Raw genomic sequence first — 22,536 nt, forward strand, 5'->3', positions numbered from 1 at the left:
CTTTGCTCATGGTTAAAATCTTTTGACTTGGGGAAGGGGATTTTCAGAAATTACTAATTAATTTTATTTCTTTATCTCAGGTAATGGACTCTGTGCCTGACCTAGAATTCACAGTTCCTGATCTTGTTCAAGGAAAAGAATATTTATTTAAAGTCTGTGCTCGTAACAAGTGTGGCCCTGGAGAGCCTGCATATGTTGATGAACCTGTAAATATGTCAGCTCCTGCAAGTAAGTACATCCTTGATGATTTCTTACCTAACCTCATGATACCTGTGTTTTTGCTTTTGGACCTGGAGTTGAAGTTAAGGGGCCAGGAAGGGGCTGACAATATGGAGATAACTCCATAGGAGGCCTAAGACTGACTCTCTCTTTCAAATGCTATAGCGGTACCGGACCCACCAGAGAATCTTAAATGGAGAGACCGAACAGCCAAGAGCATCTTCTTAACATGGGATCCCCCTAAGTATGACGGTGGTTCACGCATCAAAGGATATATGGTTGAAAAATGTCCACGTGGTTCTGATAAATGGGTCCCCTGTGGAGAACCTGTTGCAGAAACAAAGTAGGTTTTCTAAATATTTGGCATGAGAGTGAATGTGTACTCCTACTCACTAAAATGGGCTTTCTTTGGGAAAATTGAAATGTTAGTTTTTTTTTTCATTAAGAATTCTCCTGGTGTGCCTGTCTGATTTTAAAAACTGCCCCTGAACGTACTCCTGCTCATGGTTTACCTTAGTTACCGCACTGAAGCAGTGAGATTTAGTTTAAAGACTAACTAGTATTATGCTAGTATTAACTAGCATGAATTGTGGAAAGATTATGAATACTACACAATGGAACAGATTATCTCCATGACAGTAAAATATCCTCTTTTGTTTTCTGACAGAATGGAAGTGACAGGTCTAGAGGAAGGCCAGTGGTATGCCTACCGTGTGAAGGCCTTGAACAGGCTAGGACCCAGCAAGCCAAGCAGACCCACAGAGGAAGTCCAGGCTGTGGACACACAGGGTATTTACTTTTGATCTTTGTTTTTTCAATCAGGCCTCTGATCTTAATTCTGCTTGAACTTGCTAACATTGTAAATAATCTTTTCCAATTCAGAGGCCCCAGAAATCTTCCTCGATGTGAAGCTCCTTGCTGGTCTCACTGTAAAAGCTGGAACTAAGATTGAACTTCCTGCCACTGTAACTGGAAGACCTGAACCTAAAATAACTTGGACGAAAGCTGATACAATTCTGAAGCAGGACAAAAGAATCACCATTGAAAATGTTCCTAAAAAATCCACAGTGACTATTGTTGATAGTAAGAGAAGTGACACCGGCAGGTACATCATTGAGGCTGTGAATGTCTGTGGCCGGGCCACTGCTGTGGCGGATGTGAATGTCTTAGGTAAGAAAAGCTCTCATTTTAGAAGGGGACAAACTCATTTCAGCTACTTTCCTGAATAAAACATGGTTAAAAAAATTATTTTTCTGCTTGTGTAATGCCATCTACAGATAAACCTGGACCACCAGCCGCTTTTGACATCACAGATGTAACCAATGAGTCATGTCTTCTAACATGGAACCCACCACGAGATGATGGTGGATCTAAGATCACAAACTATGTCGTGGAGAGAAGAGCAACTGATAGTGAAGTGTGGCACAAGCTCTCATCGACTGTCAAGGATACAAACTTCAAAGCAACCAAATTAATACCCAATAAAGAATACATCTTCAGAGTTGCTGCAGAAAACATGTATGGTGTTGGCGAGCCAGTTCAGGCCTCTCCAATAATTGCCAAATATCCATTTGGTAAGTTTCTCAATCAGTTGACAAAAAAAAAAAAATATGCTTATGTCAAATTTGCATTTAAGTATCATATTTTTATGTAAGACATATAACATTTTATATCATTATCCTATCTGTAGATCCACCTGGACCTCCAACTCGCCTAGAACCTTCTGATATCACTAAAGATGCAGTGACTCTCACATGGTGTGAGCCAGATGATGATGGTGGCAGCCCAATCACTGGATACTGGGTTGAAAGATTAGATCCTGATACTGATAAATGGGTTAGATGCAATAAGATGCCAATAAAGGACACAACATACAGGTATGTCCAAAATCCTCATCAAGATGCTAAAACAGCAATATATTCAAATTATCACTCTTTAATCATTTGTATCAAATTACAAATGATTATATATTACCATAAAATTTTTAAAATTATTTTTATTTATATTTCTATTAGCACATGATTTCAAAAATGATATAAATTCTATTCAAGGACACATTTCTTAGTTTACTGTAAAATATTAACTTTTTGGAAGTTTCAAAGTGTTGGTCCCTCCGTATATTATAATAATGATCATTATGATAGATATTATAATTAGATTGGTACATTTGTTCAAATCTAAAGTGTGTGACAGTTAAAAAGCAACTTTAAATTTATATTGAAATATTTTCAGTTAAATTTCCAAATCAGTTTTTCACAAATTAAATAAATTAGTCTCTTCTACGTAAAATAAGTATAGGTTTCTGCTTCTTACCATGATGTCACACATACACTTTGTTCTTAATTCAGAGTGAAAGGTCTCACCAATAAGAAAAAATACAGATTCCGTGTGTTGGCTGAAAATCTTGCTGGACCTGGAAAACCAAGCAAATCAACTGAACCAATCTTAATAAAGGATCCCATAGGTATTATTTATGTAATTTTCTGTGGTTATTTTGAAGCTTATATTAACTCCTTTTTGACAAACCTAAATAATGATTTCATTGGCTTGTAGATCCTCCATGGCCCCCGGGAAAACCAACTGTAAAAGATGTGGGCAAAACATCATTAATGTTAAATTGGACAAAGCCAGAACATGACGGAGGGGCAAAGGTTGAGTCTTATGTCATTGAAATGCTAAAGACTGGAACAGAAGACTGGGTCAGAGTGGCTGAAGGAGTTCCCACCACCCAGCACCTGCTTCCTGGGCTCATGGAAGGGCAAGAATATTCATTCCGTGTTAGAGCCGTGAACAAGGCTGGGGAGAGTGAACCCAGTGAACCCAGTGACCCTGTGCTTTGCCGAGAGAAGCTATGTAAGTCACTCGTGATGTCTGGGTTATAGAAATTCTTCTAATGTCTATCTGAGAACTATATAACATGAGAGAATATGAAAAATTCATCATTATTGTTATTTCCTCCTTGCTATAGTATTTCCTAGTGACGACCAGAACATTCAGTGAAGACTGACTATTGGACAATAAAAAAGCTGAATTTTTTTGTTGTTGTTGTTCCTTCTTGTTCAGATCCTCCATCACCACCTCGCTGGCTTGAAGTTATTAATATCACAAAAAATACAGCAGACCTAAAATGGACAGTTCCTGAGAAAGATGGAGGGTCACCCATCACCAACTACATTGTGGAAAAGAGAGACGTGAGGCGAAAAGGCTGGCAAACAGTGGACACCACTGTCAAGGACACCAAGTGCACGGTCACCCCGCTGACCGAGGGCTCTTTATATGTGTTCCGAGTTGCTGCCGAAAATGCTATAGGACAAAGTGACTACACTGAAATTGAGGACTCTGTCCTGGCCAAAGACACCTTTAGTATGCTCTCTAACTTACTCTTTGTGACAACATTTTTCATAGGTTATTACTTTCCTTCTGATTTTTCTAATCATTGATTATTTTGCTTTCAGCTACCCCCGGACCACCCTATGCTCTGGCAGTGGTTGATGTGACAAAACGACACGTTGACCTAAAGTGGGAGCCACCCAAAAATGATGGTGGAAGACCAATACAGAGGTAGAATTTGAGTTAATTCATAAAGAATAACTTATACTTCACTGCAAATTCTTTTTATTTTTTTTCTTTAATGCTAATGAAATGCTTTGTTATTTCAATAGATATGTCATTGAGAAGAAAGAAAAGTTAGGTACCCGTTGGGTGAAAGCTGGAAAGACCGCAGGACCTGACTGTAACTTCAGAGTAACTGATGTCATTGAAGGAACAGAGGTCCAGTTTCAAGTTCGGGCAGAAAATGAAGCTGGAGTTGGTCACCCAAGTGAACCCACGGAGATCCTATCAATTGAAGATCCAACAGGTAAGTAGTGCTGATTATATAAAGTATGTTGTCTAGAAATGGATGATGAGACCGCAGATGTGAATGCTTCCCTCTTTTCTCAGGTCCTCCCTCACCTCCTCTTGATCTACATGTGACCGATGCTGGGAGAAAGCACATTGCCATTGCTTGGAAGCCTCCAGAGAAAGACGGTGGAAGTCCTATTATAGGATACCACGTTGAAATGTGTCCAGTAGGCACTGAGAAATGGATGAGAGTTAATTCTCGCCCAGTAAAAGACTTGAAATTCAAGGTTGAAGAAGGTGTTGTTCCTGACAAAGAGTATGTTCTGAGAGTGAGAGCTGTCAATGCTGTCGGTGTCAGCGAGCCATCTGAAATCTCTGAAAATGTGGTTGCCAAAGACCCAGACTGTAAGAACACTGTGTCTTTTATAGTTAATAAAATAGGCTTTACTCATGCACTGTATTTTGACATACTCTTTTTCTTTCTCTTTTGGATGATATCTTACAGGCAAACCAACAATTGACCTGGAGACTCATGACATTATTGTTATTGAAGGTGAAAAGTTAAGCATTCCTGTTCCCTTCAGAGCTGTCCCAGTTCCAACTGTCAGTTGGCATAAAGATGGCAAAGACATTAAAGCAAGTGATAGATTAACAATGAAGAATGATCACATCTCTGCACACCTTGAAGTTCCCAAGAGCGTCCATGCAGATGCTGGAGTTTATACCATTACACTGGAGAATAAGCTCGGCTCAGCAACTGCCTCAATCAATGTCAAAGTCATAGGTAATCATTCTTGGATCAGACACCAGACATTCTTCACATGTTGGGGAATTAGTTAACTTTACAGTGTTAGTGTAAATGGTTTCATGAATTGGCAATTTGTAAACTAAATGTCCCTTCAGATTATTTCTTTCCATGTGAGAAGTAAAGCAATTCTAAAGAGATGAAATTGCTAAACCCTGATTAAACTAATTTACATCAGTTATAATTATTTGTATGTGAAATGCTAATTTAAATAAAAGATGCAGCATACCCGAAGAATGTTGAAATGACCAATATTCATTTAATTGTATAAATTCACATTTTTTGATAATGTTCTTAACCAGGGATAGTAACATTTTCTGCCCTACCCCTAAATGATGTTTGGAAATTTATGGGGTCATTTTTTCTGGGCACAAAGACTTAGGGGGATACTACTGACATTTAGTAGTTGGGGGGCAAGGATGCTAAATGCTCTGCTGTGTGAGGGACATTCCAGCACATGAAAGATTATCCTACCCCAAATTGCAAATAGCCCCACTTACAAACAATGCATTTTTAAAATGCTTAGTTTTCAGGATTACAATAATAATGATCAGTTTTATTTGTACTAGGCCTACCTGGACCATGCAAAGATATTAAAGCAAGTGACGTGACCAAGAGTTCTTGTAAATTAACCTGGGAACCTCCAGAATTTGATGGTGGAACCCCAATTCTTCATTATGTCCTGGAACGCAGAGAAGCTGGGAGGAGGACATATATACCAGTCATGTCTGGTGAGAACAAACTGTCTTGGACTGTGAAGGATCTCATACCAAATGGTGAATACTTCTTCCGTGTTAAAGCAGTCAACAAGATTGGTGGAGGCGAATATATTGAACTGAAAAATCCAGTCATTGCTCAAGATCCAAAACGTAAGTTTGAGCATGGATGTACTATGGCTAGGGACTAATATGCAATGTTTTTGTTTTAAGAACATGGTTTTCCTGATATTAACAGTTTTTTTCTTTGGTTCTTCAGAACCCCCTGATCCACCTGTGGATGTTGAGGTCCATAATCCTACAGCTAAGGCAATGACTATTACATGGAAGCCACCTTTGTATGATGGAGGGAGCAAGATAATGGGTTACATCATAGAAAAGATTGCTAAGGGTGAAGACACGTGGAAGAGGTGCAATGAGCACCTGGTACCTATCCTGACCTATACAGCAAAAGGACTTGAAGAGGGAAAGGAATACCAGTTCCGTGTGCGAGCAGAGAATGCTGCTGGTATTAGTGAACCTTCTCGGGCCACTCCTCCAACCAAAGCTGTAGATCCTATTGGTAAGTCTTGTTCAATGGGGTTGCCACTTTCCTTTTTTTTTTTTTTTTTTTCACTTTCCCTTTGTAAAACAAATGAAAATAGTGTTTTGTTAGATATTTTCATTAGAATTGAAAACAATTATTGTTTTTGATCATTACAGATGCCCCCAAAGTCATTCTGAGAACAAGCTTAGAAGTGAAACGAGGTGATGAAATAGCACTTGATGCAACTATTTCTGGATCACCTTACCCAACTATTACATGGATAAAGGATGAAAATGTCATTACACCAGAGGAAATTAAGAAGCGAGCAGCACCCATGGTTAGAAGGAAGAGGGGTGAAGTTCAAGAAGAAGAACCATTTGTCCTGCCTCTGACTCAGCGTTTGAGTATTGACAACAGTAAACAAGGAGAATCTCAGCTACGCGTCCGAGATTCCCTCCGACCTGACCATGGCCTATTTATGATCAAAGCTGAAAATGACCATGGTATCGCAAAAGCTCCTTGTACCGTCAGCGTGTTAGGTAAATAGTTAAAACTATACTTTCTAATGGAAAAAAAGTCTATATAAGAGTCTTAGTAAAACATAAAAATAAGGAGCTTTGAAAGAGTTAAAAGAAGTAGGAATCAAGTTCAGGAAGTTGTCCTCAGACACATTTTATCTCCTGATAAACTAACAAGAAATCAGCTGATCTTGTTACTTATCAGCTGATGTGTCACAAAAATAGACAGATGTGGGAAAAACAGAAATCATGTCAAAGGAGTATACTAACATTTACATTTTCCATAGCAACTATTTGTAAACAGTTTTTTAATCACTGTTCTGTTTTGAAATATTAGACACACCAGGACCGCCAATCAACTTTGTATTTGAAGATATTAGAAAGACTTCAGTCCTCTGTAAATGGGAACCACCCCTTGATGATGGTGGCAGTGAAATCCTAAACTACGTTTTGGAAAAGAAAGACAAGACAAAACCTGATTCAGAATGGATTGTGGTCACTGCAACACTGAGACATTGCAAATATTCAGTAACAAAATTGATTGAAGGAAAAGAGTACCTCTTCCGTGTAAGAGCTGAAAATAGGTTTGGACCTGGACCACCATGTGTTTCCAAGCCATTTGTAGCTAAAGATCCATTTGGTAAGGTTCCCTTTGCATCTAAAGTTTACTTTTTTACCATATACTTTGTCATATACATTATCATAACTTGTACAATTGAATTATCATTTCATATTAGGGAATTAATTCAAATATGTTATTGTTTTTATCAGAACCACCTGATGCACCTGATAAGCCCATTGTGGAAGATGTGACCAGCAACAGTATGCTAGTGAAATGGAATGAACCAAAGGATAACGGAAGCCCTATCTTGGGTTACTGGCTTGAAAAACGTGAGGTTAATAGTACACATTGGTCTCGTGTCAACAAAAGCCTCCTGAATGCTTTGAAAACCAATGTGGATGGCCTATTAGAAGGACTCACCTATGTCTTCAGAGTATGTGCTGAAAATGCAGCTGGACCTGGAAAGTTCAGTCCACCTTCAGATCCCAAAACAGCACGTGATCCAATCTGTAAGTAATTCCTTAAGAAGACAGTGGAATAGAGTAAGCTACTGTACATTTTAAAACCATGAGTGAGTTTGATGTGTGTACCTGCATTTATTCTAGCTCCACCGGGGCCACCTATCCCAAGAGTTGCTGACACAAGCTCTACAACTATTGAACTAGAATGGGAGCCCCCAGCTTTCAATGGTGGTGGGGAAATTATCGGCTACTTTGTTGATAAGCAGTTGGTTGGCACAAACGAATGGTCACGCTGCACAGAGAAGATGGTCAAGGTCCGTCAGTACACTGTCAGGGAAATCCGAGAGGGTGCCGATTACAAACTTCGGGTGAGTGCTGTCAATGCTGCCGGTGAAGGACCACCTGGAGAAACAGAACCTGTCACTGTGGCTGAACCACAAGGTACTTAAAAGTTATTTGAATACAATTATGGACATTTTCTCAGTATAGGACTATTTTTTCACCTTCCTTGGGCTAACATGTGACTGTTCTCTTACAACAGAGCCTCCAAATGTGGAACTGGATGTTTCTGTCAAGGGTGGAATACAAATAATGGCTGGGAAGACTCTTAGAATTCCAGCTGTGGTGACTGGTCGTCCTGTGCCCACAAAAGTATGGACCATCGAAGAAGGAGAGCTGGATAAAGACCGCGTTGTAATAGAGAACGTTGGAACCAAATCTGAACTAATTATCAAGAATGCATTGAGAAAAGATCACGGCAGATATGTGATAACAGCTACTAATAGCTGTGGTTCCAAATTTGCAGCAGCTAGGGTAGAAGTTTTCGGTAAGGAAGGTTGCATCGATGTTCATAGGATTTTCTCAAGTGATACTATCTCATTACATTGATTTTTTTTTTTTTTTTTTGGCTTTATTTTGCTTTGCAGATGTCCCCGGTCCAGTTGTCGACTTAAAACCTGTTGTAACAAACAGAAAGATGTGTCTGCTTAACTGGTCTGATCCAATAGACGATGGAGGAAGTGATATCACAGGCTTTATTATTGAAAGAAAAGATGCCAAGATGCATACTTGGAGACAAGCAATAGAGACTGAGAGATCTAAATGTGACATCACAGGTCTTATTGAGGGACAAGAATATAAGTTCCGTGTTATTGCCAAGAACAAGTTCGGTTGTGGCCCTCCTGTTGAAATAGGACCTATTCTTGCCGTTGATCCACTAGGTAAAAGGGGTTTTCATTCTGTTTATAAAATTAATACTGTTTTGCTTTTAGTTAGATCATTTCTTTACTGAGCTTTATGGCTTCAAACTCTTACAAGTGTCAAGATCTACAGAGAGTGTAACAAGAAAAGTAAATCAAATAATTACTAGCAACTTTAAAGATACCACATTTGCTATAATTTCCATGTAATTTTTGACTATAAGTATATTAATCATGCATGGCTTTGTGTACTGAAAAACTGGGATCTACTGGGCTTAACAATAACCTAGAAGTGGTTTGAAAGTATTCAGTCTTTCTAATGGAATACAATGGAGTAGGTTTTTAAAAGATTTAACAATTTAGTAGTTAAAGAGAGTTGACTGTTTTTCTAAAAGATTACAGGACAGATAGTAGCCTTAGGATAAATGCCTTAGTCTTCCTCTACCCTCAAAAAGTTCCTTCATTGAAAGGATAGGGAGGCCCAAAATCAGAAAGAGCCACCAAAGAATAGAAGACCACCCAGAGAAAAATCTCTCAAAAACCAATATAAAACACTAAAATTGCACACTGACATCCCATCTAAGAAACTAAGCCTTCTAGGAAGACCTATTCCTCAAGAGACAGAGGAAGTTATTCTTTCACCAGCGCCCCCTGAAAAATAAAAATAAAAGAAATTACTTCCTGCACCACTGTTACAGTTCATCTCAGAATGTCCACTGTACCTCAAGCTGAGCCAGAGGCATCAGAACAGAGCTGGGCTGCCACTGCTTCTGGCTGCGTAACAGTCAGCGAGCGTGGTCGGGGTCTAGTTTCACCACTCAAAGCTTACTCTCTTAGTTCTGTCCTTCAGGACACAGAACTACAGTAGCATTACATAAGTTCTCTTTCCACCATATTTTAAACCCACATGAGGAACCATGACTCAAAATGTGTTCAGTAGACATATCCACTGTTTGTTAATAAAAGAAGAAACTTTGCTCTCAGCTGGTCATTCAAAGAAAAACTTCACAGACCTACTTTCCTAGTTCATTAAAATTAGAAGCTTTCCCAGTGACAGAGGTAAACAATCTAAAATGCTAAATGTAAAAAAGTTTATATGTCTCTTGATTTATTTTTAACTAGTAATCTTGATGAAAAGTTTGTTAAGAAAAGTTTTGCTATAAGAATGCCTATGATTCTGGTAACTGATATATTTTAGGAAAGATCTTAAAGATGGATATAAGGTTATGCCAAACTAAAGCCTATTTTTTACGTAATTATATTGGAGTAAAATATTATTTCTTATATGAATATTTACCTTATGCTCATGATTTTACCTTGTCTCTGTCTAAAGGTCCCCCAACATCTCCCGAGAGGCTCACATATACAGAAAGGACAAAGTCCACTATCACTCTAGACTGGAAGGAGCCCCGCAGTGATGGTGGTAGTCCCATCAAAGGATATATCATTGAGAAACGACGTCACGACAAACCTGACTTTGAAAGAGTTAACACGCGACTCTGTCCCAACACATCTTTTCTGGTTGAAAATCTCGATGAACACCAAATGTATGAGTTCCGTGTCAAAGCTGTCAATGACATTGGTGAAAGTGAACCATCCCTGCCTCTTAATGTAGTCATACAAGATGATGAAGGTGTGGAAACTGAATATAATAATAATTTTAATGTAGTTTACAGTGCTGCCTTTATCCTGTAAATGAAGAAAATATCCTTATGACTTTTCTTTTTGCTCTTTCCTTTCACTTTGCAGTGCCTCCAACTATTAAATTGCGTCTGGCTGTTCGGGGCGACACTATCAAAGTTAAGGCAGGAGAGCCTGTCAACATCCCCGCAGATGTAACAGGCCTTCCAATGCCTAAGATTGAGTGGTCCAAGAATGAAACTGTGATTGAAAAACCCACAGATGCACTTCAGATAACCAAGGAAGAGGTATCCCGAAGCGAGGCAAAGACTGAGCTTATCATTCCCAAAGCAGTCCGGGCAGACAAAGGCACTTACACAGTTACTGCTTCCAATCGCCTTGGCTCAGTGTTCCGAAATGTTCACGTTGAAGTATATGGTAAGCGACTTGCTTTCTTACATGAAAAAGACATCCAGTGTCTGTCTAAGAATTGCCTTCTCAGTCTCCTCTCTTGGTTCCTTTCTAGACCGCCCATCCCCACCAAGAAATCTTGCTGTTACTGACATTAAAGCTGAATCTTGCTACTTGACATGGGACACCCCCCTTGATAATGGTGGCAGTGAAATCACTCATTATGTCATTGACAAACGTGATGCAAGTAGGAAAAAGAGTGAATGGGAGGAAGTCACCAACACTGCTGTAGAGAGAAGATACGGGGTAAACTTTCTGAAATATTTTCTTATACATGTTCAAAGGACATGACTCTGATTTGACACCATTTTAGTATAACTTTGGAATTTAATAATTAAACTTAAAATCACACAGAAAAAGCTGTTATTTCGTTATTGTGGTGTTTAGCACCAGCAACATAGGGCCACTTAGTAAGTACTATTTGATATACAGATACTCTTTTACTTGACAGATCTGCTATTAGGCTCAATAAATTTACATATTCTTATTTTTAAAAGGCTTTCTCTTTACTCTGTCTTCCCATGTTTTGAGTCTATATATTTATTTCTTCTTATAGCTATCTCTCCCTAAATAAGTTGAGTTTTTAAATGAGTAAGAAATCAATATAAGCATATTCTATTTTAAGAAATTTCTATCCATCTAATTTCTAGATCTGGAAACTTATCCCTAATGGTCAATATGAGTTCCGAGTCAGGGCAGTGAATAAATATGGAATCAGTGATGAGTGCAAATCAGATAAAGTGGTCATTCAAGATCCTTATCGCCTTCCTGGCCCTCCGGGAAAACCAAAAGTTTTAGAGCGCACCAAAGGATCGATGCTAGTGAGCTGGACTCCTCCTTTGGACAATGGCGGCTCTCCAATTACTGGCTACTGGCTGGAGAAAAGAGAAGAGGGAGGTGCCTACTGGTCACGTGTTAGCCGAGCACCAATAACCAAAGTGGGATTAAAAGCTGTGGAATTTAATGTTCCCCGTTTGATTGAAGGCGTTAAATACCAGTTCAGAGCCATGGCAATAAACGCTGCAGGAATTGGCCCTCCCAGTGAACCATCAGATCCAGCTATTGCAGGAGATCCCATCTGTAAGTATGCTTCCATTTCTGGGACTCATTTCTAAAGGGCAAAGTCACTAAATAGGTAATTCTGCTCTTACATTTCTTGTATGTTTCTGTGCCAAATTATTTTATTTATTAAAGTAAAAAGGTTCATATTCACATAGAGTATCAGAAGTATATGTGTGTGTGCATGTGTCCATACACTATCTATGTATATAGATAGTATACTATCTATATATACCATATATGTATATAGATAGTATACTATCTATATACCAAATACTATATATGTATATCTATACATACACACCACACATATATATACATAAACACATACATAAATTCACACATTTCTTAAACTCTTGGATTAAACCTAATATTTTATGAGGAATCACAATTATAAAGAACTGGATTATAAGCTCCTCTCTGCTTTGATACTTTAAATAAATTTCTATCTCATTAGATACTGTGGAAATCATCTTTTCCACTAAACAGTCAGACCCTCCAGTAAGGAATCCAACAAAAACCAAAATGTTGTTAGCTTTTCAATAATATTATTGAACAAAGATGTAAGATTCTCAGGCACAGTCAGTAAGGTCAAATAAAAGAGGGAAATTCTTCTGAAAGACCTATGAGCAGATCAATTCAAAAATTAAAATACTGCATCCTTCTATTTGCTCTATAATATATCTGATTAAATTCTCTATAGAAGAAAAATTCAACTATTTGTTAAAAGACAATTTTAAATACTCTTAAGTACTGTGTGGAACATATATACATATGCATGTAATGAGGTAGTCATTCATTCATTCACAAAGTAGTATTGAACATGTGCTATATGCAAGGCTCTATACTAAAACTGAAGGGGTAAGAGTTATGATTAAAAAGAAAAATGGAGTAAAAGAATTTCTGTAATTATAAAGCATTCTCAGAAACGTGAAAGATTGTTATGTGATTATTATAGACATTGATCCTGCCCCTAAAGAGCATTAAGATTAGTTTGTGTTCAAAGGTTTGCCAGCTAATGATGAAACCACTTTCAAATTTTCATATTATGATAAATTTTCAGTAAAGAATATAGAATTGCTTCAAAGGGATCTCAAAAGTAAAATACCTTTTCACCAATCATGTGTAAATAGAATGAAAATCTAGCTAGAGATAGAAGTAGTTTTTCTATTCCCTGTTAGTTGTTTGCTTTATTTGTTTTTCCACTAATGCTAAAAGAAAACAGACTACTTCCTTTATTTCTCTTCTCTAGAAGATAATTTATTTCTTTTTGGCATTCCTGTTTTTATATTTTAATAGATTAAAAATAATATATGATCATGTATAGTAAAAGATTCTTATGGTATGTAAACCTAGCATTCCATCACTTCACCTTCAAAATTTGATGTTTCCTTTTTTCTCCCTATTAGATCCACCTGGGCCACCTTCTTGCCCAGAAGTTAAAGATAAAACAAAGTCAAGCATCTCACTAGGATGGAAACCTCCAGCCAAAGATGGTGGCAGTCCAATCAAAGGATACATTGTAGAAATGCAAGAAGAAGGCAGTACTGACTGGAAAAGAGTAAACGAACCAGACAAACTTATAACTGCCTGTGAATGTGTGGTGCCTAATCTGAAAGAACTCAGGAAGTACAGATTCAGGGTGAAAGCTGTCAATGAAGCTGGTGAATCTGAACCAAGTGATACCACTGGGGAGATCCCTGCCACTGATATTCTAGGTACTAGTCTTTATTCAGTTTATGTATTTATCTTTTGATATTATTATGAAATTGACAATTTACTAAAGATATGGCAATTACTTTTTTTGACAAATGTGAGTTAAATCCTGTTATATTATTCATGGTATTACAGAGGTACCAGAAGTTTTCATTGACATTGGAGCACAAGACAGTCTGGTTTGCAAAGCTGGGTCACAGATTAGGATTCCCGCTGTCATCAAGGGACGTCCAACACCAAAATCATCTTGGGAATTTGATGGAAAGGCAAAGAAGGCTATGAAGGTAAAAAAATTACAATTCTCCTGTGTCTTTCATTGAATCACTATAAGGAGTATTTAGACTACAATTGACTGTATCTTCTCTTCTAATAGGATGGAGTTCATGATATACCTGAAGATGCACAGGTAAAAACAAATTTTAAATAATTCAGAATGTGGTTGACTTCAATACTGCAATTCATTCAATACTTCAATTTCATTCAATATATGACTACTGTTTTCTCTGTACAGGTGGAGACTGCTGAAAACTCATCAGTAATTATAATTCCGGAGTGTAAACGATCTCATTCAGGCAAATACAGCATCACAGCCAAGAATAAAGCTGGACAAAAGACTGCAAATTGCAGAGTTAAAGTGATGGGTGAGAAAGACTTTAAAAGTTGCTACAGAATAAGAAAATACTATTTCTAAACATTTAAAGAACACTGTTTATATTGTGATTTGTATCCAACAGATGTACCAGGCCCACCCAAAGATCTGAAAGTCAGTGACATCACAAGGGGTAGTTGCAAACTTTCATGGAAGATGCCAGATGATGATGGAGGAGACAGGATCAAAGGCTATGTTATCGAGAAGAAGACTATTGATGGAAAAGCCTGGACTAAAGTCAATCCAAACTGTGGAAGCACCTCATTTGTAGTGCCTGATCTCATCTCTGAACAACAATATTTCTTCCGCGTGAGAGCAGAAAACCGTTTTGGTATCGGCCCGCCTGTGGAAACCATTCAGAGGACCACTGCCAGAGATCCAATATGTAAATTTTAAAATCTGAAATTAAAATATCTTCTCAAAATTGTAATATGTTGTTATGAACAATGCTTAACACTTCAACTGTTTTTACAGTTCCTCCTGATCCCCCTATTAAACTCAAGATTGGCCTCATAACGAAGGACACGGTACACCTGTCATGGAAACCCCCAAAGAATGATGGAGGCTCCCCTGTCACCCACTATATTGTTGAGTGCCTTGCATGGGATCCTACTGGGAAAAAGAAAGAAGCATGGAAACAGTGCAATAAGCGTGATGTAGAAGATCTGCAGTTTACTGTGGAAGACCTCATAGAGGGTGGGGAGTATGAATTCAGAGTCAAAGCTGTGAACGCTGCAGGAGTCAGCAAACCTTCAGAGACTGTTGGCCCCGTGATTGTCAAAGACCAGACATGTAAGTACCAACGTATTGACAAAACATGTCTTATTTATGGCTGTCTTCTTAGACATTTAATAATAGTCCAAAATTATTGGACCAACCTATCAGGAAGCTACCATGGGTTGAATGTAAACATGGGCACATTACTCAATTATTCATGCCCTCAACATCCACAGAATTATCATATTTCCTTACAGGTTACCTTTTCCCTATTAAAGTAGATGATTTTTGTAACTTGTTCAGTTACTGTAATTTTCTCCATGGCAGGCTGTTTTATTTATCAGAAGTTAAAGCAATTCCTCTGCCTGCTCCTCAAAAGGGGCAGAAAGTAACTAGTCATTTGCTTAGCAACTGCTGAGACCCACTTATCTTCACAATCAAGTTTATTTTTCTCTACATGAGAAAATGATATATCCATTTTAATAGATAAAACATACATACAAATAGGTAATAATTCTTCCTCTAATTACTGTTACATCATTACTGCTGTGTATTTGTTCAGTTCTCTCTTCCTCGCTTAAGAGAGTTGTAGTCACCATCCTGTTGCACAGTCTCATAATAAATTTGTGGAAAATGGAAAACTGCTTTGCCTCTACTAACAGTTATGTTTATTAAAAGGGTAATTCACCCAGAGTGAACACTGTGGATCCCTTCATGACTCTGCATAAATATTAAAGGGAATGCCATGACAGAACTCTCAAGCCTAACCTACTACAGCCTTTACTTCTCTCTGCCCTTTTGTCAGAATATGCACATGCGTGACGATACCAGATAAGAAGAAGCAATAGTTGATACATAGCCACATGTAGATCCAATAAAGGATGGTGACCACATGTGCCAGCTCACCAAACTAATGTGATAGTTTTAAAGACAGACCCATTCTTTATATTGGGCTGAGCTACAAAATCTGACTACAGTAGATCCAAACAGCTTTATAGTCACTGTGAATTCTACTTTCTATCCTTCAGTGCTTTTTGCTCCTAATGACAACTTTTTTTTTTTTTTTTTTTTAAATCTAGGCCCACCATCAATTGATCTAAAAGAATTCATGGAGGTTGAAGAAGGAACTGATGTTAACATTGTGGCCAAAATTAAAGGTGTGCCATTCCCAACATTAACCTGGTTTAAAGCTCCTCCGAAGAAGCCTGATAACAAAGAACCTGTTGTCTATGACACCCACGTCAATAAACTGGTGGTAGACGATACTTGCACTTTAGTTATCCCACAGTCTCGCAGGAGTGACACTGCCTTATATACCATCACTGCTGTAAACAATCTGGGAACAGCATCAAAGGAGATGAGACTAAATGTCCTTGGTAAAGATTGCATGGTTTGGTTGAAACTACATGTTTTTCTGTCCATAATTAATATTTGGCTTTAAAATCATGCAACTAATAAAGTGTTCCTTCTTTAAACCATTTTAGGTCGTCCTGGCCCTCCCGTGGGACCCATAAAGTTTGAATCTGTTTCAGCAGATCAGATGACATTATCTTGGCTTCCACCTAAAGATGACGGTGGGTCTAAGATTACAAACTATGTAATTGAGAAAAGAGAAGCTAACAGGAAGACATGGGTACGTGTCTCCAGTGAACCCAAAGAGTGCATGTACACAATTCCTAAACTGCTAGAAGGCCATGAATATGTATTCCGAATCATGGCCCAGAACAAATACGGCATTGGAGAACCTCTTGACAGTGAACCTGAAACAGCAAGAAACCGCTTTTGTAAGTAGGACAACATTTTCACATGTAAAGCCATTCTTACCTGTTTTTTTTTTTAAATTCTTATAAATCAATGTGATTTTGTTCTCAGCTGTCCCTGGAGCACCAGATAAACCAACTGTTAGCAGCGTGACTCGTAACTCCATGACTGTCAACTGGGAAGAGCCAGAGTATGATGGAGGCTCTCCAGTGACAGGGTACTGGCTGGAAATGAAAGACACCACTTCAAAGAGATGGAAGAGGGTTAACCGAGATCCTATCAAAGCTATGACTTTGGGTGTTTCTTATAAAGTGACTGGTCTTATTGAAGGTTCTGACTATCAGTTCCGGGTATATGCAATCAATGCTGCTGGTGTGGGTCCCGCGAGTCTGCCATCAGACCCAGTGACTGCTAGAGATCCAATTGGTAAGCCTCGAAACCATTCCTTTTTCTTTAATCTTATTTTCCAAAAGTGCCATGAGAAAGTCAACAATACTAATGTATACTGGTTATTTCTAGCCCCTCCTGGTCCTCCATTTCCCAAAGTGACAGATTGGACTAAATCATCTGCGGATCTGGAGTGGTCTCCCCCACTAAAAGACGGTGGATCCAAAGTAACTGGATACATCGTTGAGTATAAAGAAGAAGGAAAAGAAGAATGGGAGAAGGTAGCTAAAACTTGGCATTAAGGAAATGAATAAACTAAAAATATAGTAGCTATTTTCAATCCCATCAACTTCTATCTATATCTTTTGGATTGAGAAATCATAAAAATGGAATAATTATAACTGATAATTCAACATCTGTTAATGTCAAAAATCTAATCAAAAGTTAAGTCATATGATTGTTAACTTATCTTTTAGTTATAAACCCTGAAAAGGTGGAATAAATAAACAATACAGTTTTTTCAATCATTTGACAATTTTAAAGTATACTTCCTGGCAACTTATTCCATTCTTGTAATATCTGATCCCTGAGACCTAAACCAGCAACAAATTTCCCAAAGAGAATAGTTAAATAGGCTACTAGTTATGCTTTAAAAAGCCATTAAAGCAACCAGGTACAAAGAACTATTCTAATTATAAAATGTTTATGGTTTTTCCCCCAGGGTAAAGATAAAGAAGTAAGAGGAACAAAACTTGTTGTGACGGGATTAAAAGAAGGAGCATTCTACAAATTTAGAGTTAGAGCAGTCAACATTGCCGGCATCGGAGAACCTGGAGAAGTCACAGATGTCATTGAAATGAAGGACAGAATTGGTGATTATTAATACCTCAATTATTTCATCGATATTTATGTTTCAGATTGAAAATGAAAATCGCACTTAAAATTTTCAATTGTTTCCCAGTTTCACCTGACCTTCAGTTAGATGCCAGCGTCAGAGACAGAATTGTGGTCCATGCTGGAGGGGTGATCCGAATCATTGCCTATGTGTCTGGAAAGCCTCCTCCAACCGTCACCTGGAACATGAATGAAAGAGCCTTACCTCAAGAAGCCACCATTGAGACCACAGCCATCAGCTCATCCATGGTCATCAAGAACTGCCAGAGGAGCCATCAAGGCGTCTACTCTCTTCTTGCCAAAAATGCAGGGGGAGAAAGAAAGAAGACAATTATCGTTGATGTATTAGGTAAATACATTCAATTTGTCCATGCGACTCTTTAAACCAGTATTTTTATTACATTTACAACAATGCTATATTGTTTTCTTGGTTTTTATTTTATTTATTTATTTGCTTTTCTAGGTGCTTTCTTTCAATGAACAAAGCTATATTGTAATAAAACTATATTACAAACATTTTGGAAAATAAGGAAAATCACCCATAATCCCATTGACCATTATTAGAATTTTTTAAAATTTCCTCCTTGCTTTTTTATCCTATGCATATTCTATATGGTTGCACTCTTACTATAAACTTTTTTATGCTGCTTTTTCATAGAATTCACCCACATAAAATCTATTATGTTATTATATAGTTTTCATAAAAGCAACTTTCCTGCAAATGTACATGACTGTTTAACAATTTGCCAATGTTGATTATTTTCACATCATGGGACTCTATCTCTATTGCTAATTTTCATAATAATGCAAAAAACCCCTTTGAAGGGTTTCAGTATTCTAACTGAAGAGGAGCATCATATTTGGTTATCAACATTGCATTTCTAGTCACTGACTATAGAGTTGAACTCTAAAAGGCTTTTTCATGCCTCTTGTTGGCTGCTTTAGATCAGGGATTTGCCCAGAAAATGAAGCACTCCCATGCAGCGCTCTCTCTAAGCATCTCTCTAGGCACAGTGATACTCTAGTCACAGTTTTTATGTGAAAATAGCCAGTTCTGTATTGAACATAATTAATATAAGAATGGCATAAGGAAAAAGATTTCATTGAGCAATAGTTCTATAAGCTTAGGTTAACTATAAACATCTGAACACCCTTTTGCCCAACAGGTATTACTTTAGGTTGACAACTTGTGCATTTGCATGTTAAATTTCTAACCCCCTCAAAGTCATTCCCAATTTGAAGTCTTGTGTGCTGTTCACTGATTCACTGATCACACAGGAAAAAAAAAGTCTCTCCTTCCTTCCTCCTTGGAGAGAAAACTGGCCACAAGAAGTGACCAGGCCACCCTTCACCCACCTCCTGTCTCCCTCTGTGTGTTCACCTCCCAGCAGCAACTTCCCATCAAACTCACAAATTACTTTTAAAAAGCATTTTATTCTCCTTTCAGCTTCTACTAAAATCATGGCAACCAATAGCTGCAAACCTACTTTATTTAAAAATACAGTTGAATATAGATAGTGGGGGCAGGGGATAAACTCAATTAATAGGCACAAAACCTTATTTTATGCATCATGACATTTTGTCTCCTTTTTATAAACAAAGGGTAATAAACGTTGAACATTATAGTTCATTGAAGACAAACAGCTTGAAATCTTTTCCTCTTATTTCCAGATGTGCCAGGTCCTGTTGGAACACCATTCCTAGCTCACAACCTAACCAATGACTCCTGCAAACTGACATGGTTTTCTCCAGAAGATGATGGAGGCTCTCCAATCACCAACTATGTCATTGAAAAGCGGGAATCTGACCGCAGAGCATGGACCCCAGTATCATATACAGTTACTCGACAAAATGCTACTGTCCAAGGCCTCATTGAAGGAAAAGCCTACTTTTTCCGAATTGCAGCTGAAAATAGTATTGGCATGGGCCCATTTGTTGAGACATCAGAAGCACTTGTTATCAGGGATCCAATAAGTAAGTATAATATGAAATAATTTTATGCTTAATCACTGCTTAATTCATTTAATAAAAGACTATGGGTGACAAAATATGTGTATAAGTGCCATACATTTCATTCATTTGACATGCAGTTTAAACAACTACTGGATATCTGATTTGGTAGTATTTGAACAGTGATTGTGAAAGAGATTTTAAGAATATATATGATTCATCAAATTCCTTCCATGTATGCTACACTGATTTTTTTTAAATTTCCCACTTAAATAGAAACTAATTTATTTTCCTAACTCTAAAACTACCAACTCTAGAGACCTTTCCCAAATTATTTAGCCTCAATGAAACTTTATATTCTCATCTGTCAAATGAGGAGATTAGATTGTATTGGGTCCTTTTTAACTCTAATAGTTCTGTGATGAGACCTCTTTTGTTATTTATGGATGTAGAGAGCTTAATATTTAGATGCAATCCCCAGAAAGAAGCATTTACTACAGTCTGTATTCTTAATGTGACATTTTTTTCACTATAATTCTATACTTATACTTGCAGCTGTACCAGAACGTCCTGAAGACCTGGAAGTCAAAGAAGTTACTAAAGATTCTGTAACTTTGACTTGGAATCCTCCTAAGTATGATGGTGGATCCGAAATTATTAACTATGTCCTAGAAAGCCGGCTCATTGGAACTGAGAAGTTCCACAAAGTTACAAATGACAACTTGCTTAGCAGAAAATACACTGTTAAAGGCTTAAAAGAAGGTGATACCTATGAGTACCGAGTCAGTGCCGTCAACATTGTTGGACAAGGCAAACCATCATTTTGCACCAAGCCAATCACTTGCAAGGATGAGCTGGGTATGTGTCTACTACAGTTTATACTTTGAAAACTTGTACATTTGTCAATATGTCATAAGACATCAATACAAATGATTTGCCTTTATAATTATACATTCTAGCTCCTCCAACACTTGACCTCGACTTCAGAGATAAGCTCACGGTTCGAGTTGGTGAAGCTTTTGCTCTCACTGGCCGTTACTCTGGCAAACCAAAGCCTAAGGTTTCCTGGTTCAAAGACGAAGCTGACATACTAGAAGATGATCGCACTCATATAAAGATTACTCCAACAACGCTTGCTCTAGAGAAGATCAAGGCCAAACGTTCAGATTCTGGCAAATACTGTGTGGTTGTTGAGAACAGTACAGGCTCTAGGAAAGGTGTCTGTCAAGTTAATGTCGTTGGTAAGTACTATTTATCAAGAAGAATAGACCTTCTGTTCTTTCAAAAGCAGAAGTGGAAATAACATTTGTGCTGTGATTTTTTTTTTTTTTCTGCAGACCGTCCTGGACCACCAGTAGGACCAGTTATTTTTGATGAAGTGACCAAAGATTACATGGTTATCTCTTGGAAGCCTCCTTTAGATGATGGAGGCAGTGAAATTACCAATTATATTATTGAGAAGAAGGAATTGGGTAAAGACATTTGGATGCCTGTGACATCTGCAAGTGCCAAGACAACATGCAAAGTTCCTAAACTGCTTGAAGGAAAAGATTATATTTTCCGGATACATGCTGAAAACCTGTATGGAATAAGTGACCCTCTGGTGTCTGATTCGATGAAAGCCAAAGATCGTTTCAGTATGCATTATGTTCCTTTTTAGTGATTTAATGCTTGATATAGTTAATAGGAAGAATTAAGTTTCTAACACATTTTACAAACATTTGTTATAGGGGTTCCTGATGCACCGGATCAGCCAATTGTTACGGAAGTTACCAAAGACTCCGCATTAGTAACCTGGAACAAGCCACATGATGGAGGAAAGCCCATCACAAACTACATCCTAGAAAAGAGAGAAACTATGTCTAAACGATGGGCTAGAGTTACCAAAGAGCCTATCCATCCATACACTAAATTTAGGGTTCCTGATCTTCTAGAAGGATGTCAGTATGAATTCCGGGTTTCTGCAGAAAATGAAATTGGCATTGGAGATCCAAGCCCACCATCCAAACCAGTCTTTGCTAAAGATCCAATTGGTATAGTACTGATGCATTCAGTCAGTTTTCATATTATCCAATTTTATTTTCAGCTTACATTCTAATTCCTTTTTTTTTTTTTTATTGTGTAGCTAAACCAAGTCCACCTATTAATCCTGAAGCAATAGATACAACGTGTAATTCAGTTGATCTAACTTGGCAGCCACCACGTCATGATGGTGGAAGCAAGATTCTGGGTTATATTGTCGAGTACCAGAAAGTTGGAGATGAAGACTGGAAAAGAGCCAATCACACTCCTGAGTCATGTCCCGAAACTAAATATAAAGTCACTGGTCTCCGGGATGGTCAGACCTATAAGTTCAGAGTGCTTGCAGTCAATGAAGCTGGAGAATCAGATCCAGCTTATGTTCCAGAGCCAGTCCTAGTAAAAGACAGACTTGGTGAGTAAAATGTTCTCACCTGCATTTGC

At 37.9% G+C, this 22,536-nt stretch overlaps 1 protein-coding gene across 4 annotated transcripts in view; it reads left to right on the forward strand.

Annotated features, from left to right (window-relative positions):
• The window catches only part of TTN (titin), a 268,870-nt gene that overhangs the window by 180,372 nt on the left and 65,962 nt on the right, over nt 1–22,536 (forward strand). For all 4 annotated transcript variants that reach the window (XM_069470275.1, XM_069470284.1, XM_069470255.1 and 1 more), the window contains 43 exons: nt 81–228; nt 385–562; nt 887–1,008; nt 1,102–1,389; nt 1,497–1,793; nt 1,910–2,096; nt 2,568–2,683; nt 2,773–3,072; nt 3,283–3,582; nt 3,675–3,780; nt 3,882–4,078; nt 4,162–4,467; nt 4,568–4,846; nt 5,437–5,736; nt 5,843–6,145; nt 6,286–6,648; nt 6,965–7,267; nt 7,399–7,698; nt 7,795–8,091; nt 8,192–8,476; nt 8,577–8,870; nt 10,183–10,482; nt 10,599–10,907; nt 10,996–11,186; nt 11,591–12,020; nt 13,409–13,717; nt 13,851–13,999; nt 14,089–14,121; nt 14,227–14,356; nt 14,450–14,749; nt 14,839–15,156; nt 16,161–16,457; nt 16,566–16,865; nt 16,954–17,268; nt 17,362–17,510; nt 17,951–18,101; nt 18,191–18,472; nt 19,795–20,097; nt 20,629–20,931; nt 21,033–21,314; nt 21,411–21,710; nt 21,804–22,106; nt 22,199–22,507. In XM_069470275.1, the coding sequence (XP_069326376.1) occupies nt 81–228; nt 385–562; nt 887–1,008; nt 1,102–1,389; nt 1,497–1,793; nt 1,910–2,096; nt 2,568–2,683; nt 2,773–3,072; nt 3,283–3,582; nt 3,675–3,780; nt 3,882–4,078; nt 4,162–4,467; nt 4,568–4,846; nt 5,437–5,736; nt 5,843–6,145; nt 6,286–6,648; nt 6,965–7,267; nt 7,399–7,698; nt 7,795–8,091; nt 8,192–8,476; nt 8,577–8,870; nt 10,183–10,482; nt 10,599–10,907; nt 10,996–11,186; nt 11,591–12,020; nt 13,409–13,717; nt 13,851–13,999; nt 14,089–14,121; nt 14,227–14,356; nt 14,450–14,749; nt 14,839–15,156; nt 16,161–16,457; nt 16,566–16,865; nt 16,954–17,268; nt 17,362–17,510; nt 17,951–18,101; nt 18,191–18,472; nt 19,795–20,097; nt 20,629–20,931; nt 21,033–21,314; nt 21,411–21,710; nt 21,804–22,106; nt 22,199–22,507 (11,032 nt within the window). The remainder of the gene's footprint in view (nt 1–80; nt 229–384; nt 563–886; nt 1,009–1,101; nt 1,390–1,496; nt 1,794–1,909; nt 2,097–2,567; nt 2,684–2,772; nt 3,073–3,282; nt 3,583–3,674; nt 3,781–3,881; nt 4,079–4,161; nt 4,468–4,567; nt 4,847–5,436; nt 5,737–5,842; nt 6,146–6,285; nt 6,649–6,964; nt 7,268–7,398; nt 7,699–7,794; nt 8,092–8,191; nt 8,477–8,576; nt 8,871–10,182; nt 10,483–10,598; nt 10,908–10,995; nt 11,187–11,590; nt 12,021–13,408; nt 13,718–13,850; nt 14,000–14,088; nt 14,122–14,226; nt 14,357–14,449; nt 14,750–14,838; nt 15,157–16,160; nt 16,458–16,565; nt 16,866–16,953; nt 17,269–17,361; nt 17,511–17,950; nt 18,102–18,190; nt 18,473–19,794; nt 20,098–20,628; nt 20,932–21,032; nt 21,315–21,410; nt 21,711–21,803; nt 22,107–22,198; nt 22,508–22,536) is intronic.

This window comes from Eulemur rufifrons, chromosome 1, assembly GCF_041146395.1.
Source record: "Eulemur rufifrons isolate Redbay chromosome 1, OSU_ERuf_1, whole genome shotgun sequence".
Lineage (NCBI taxonomy): Eukaryota > Metazoa > Chordata > Mammalia > Primates > Lemuridae > Eulemur > Eulemur rufifrons.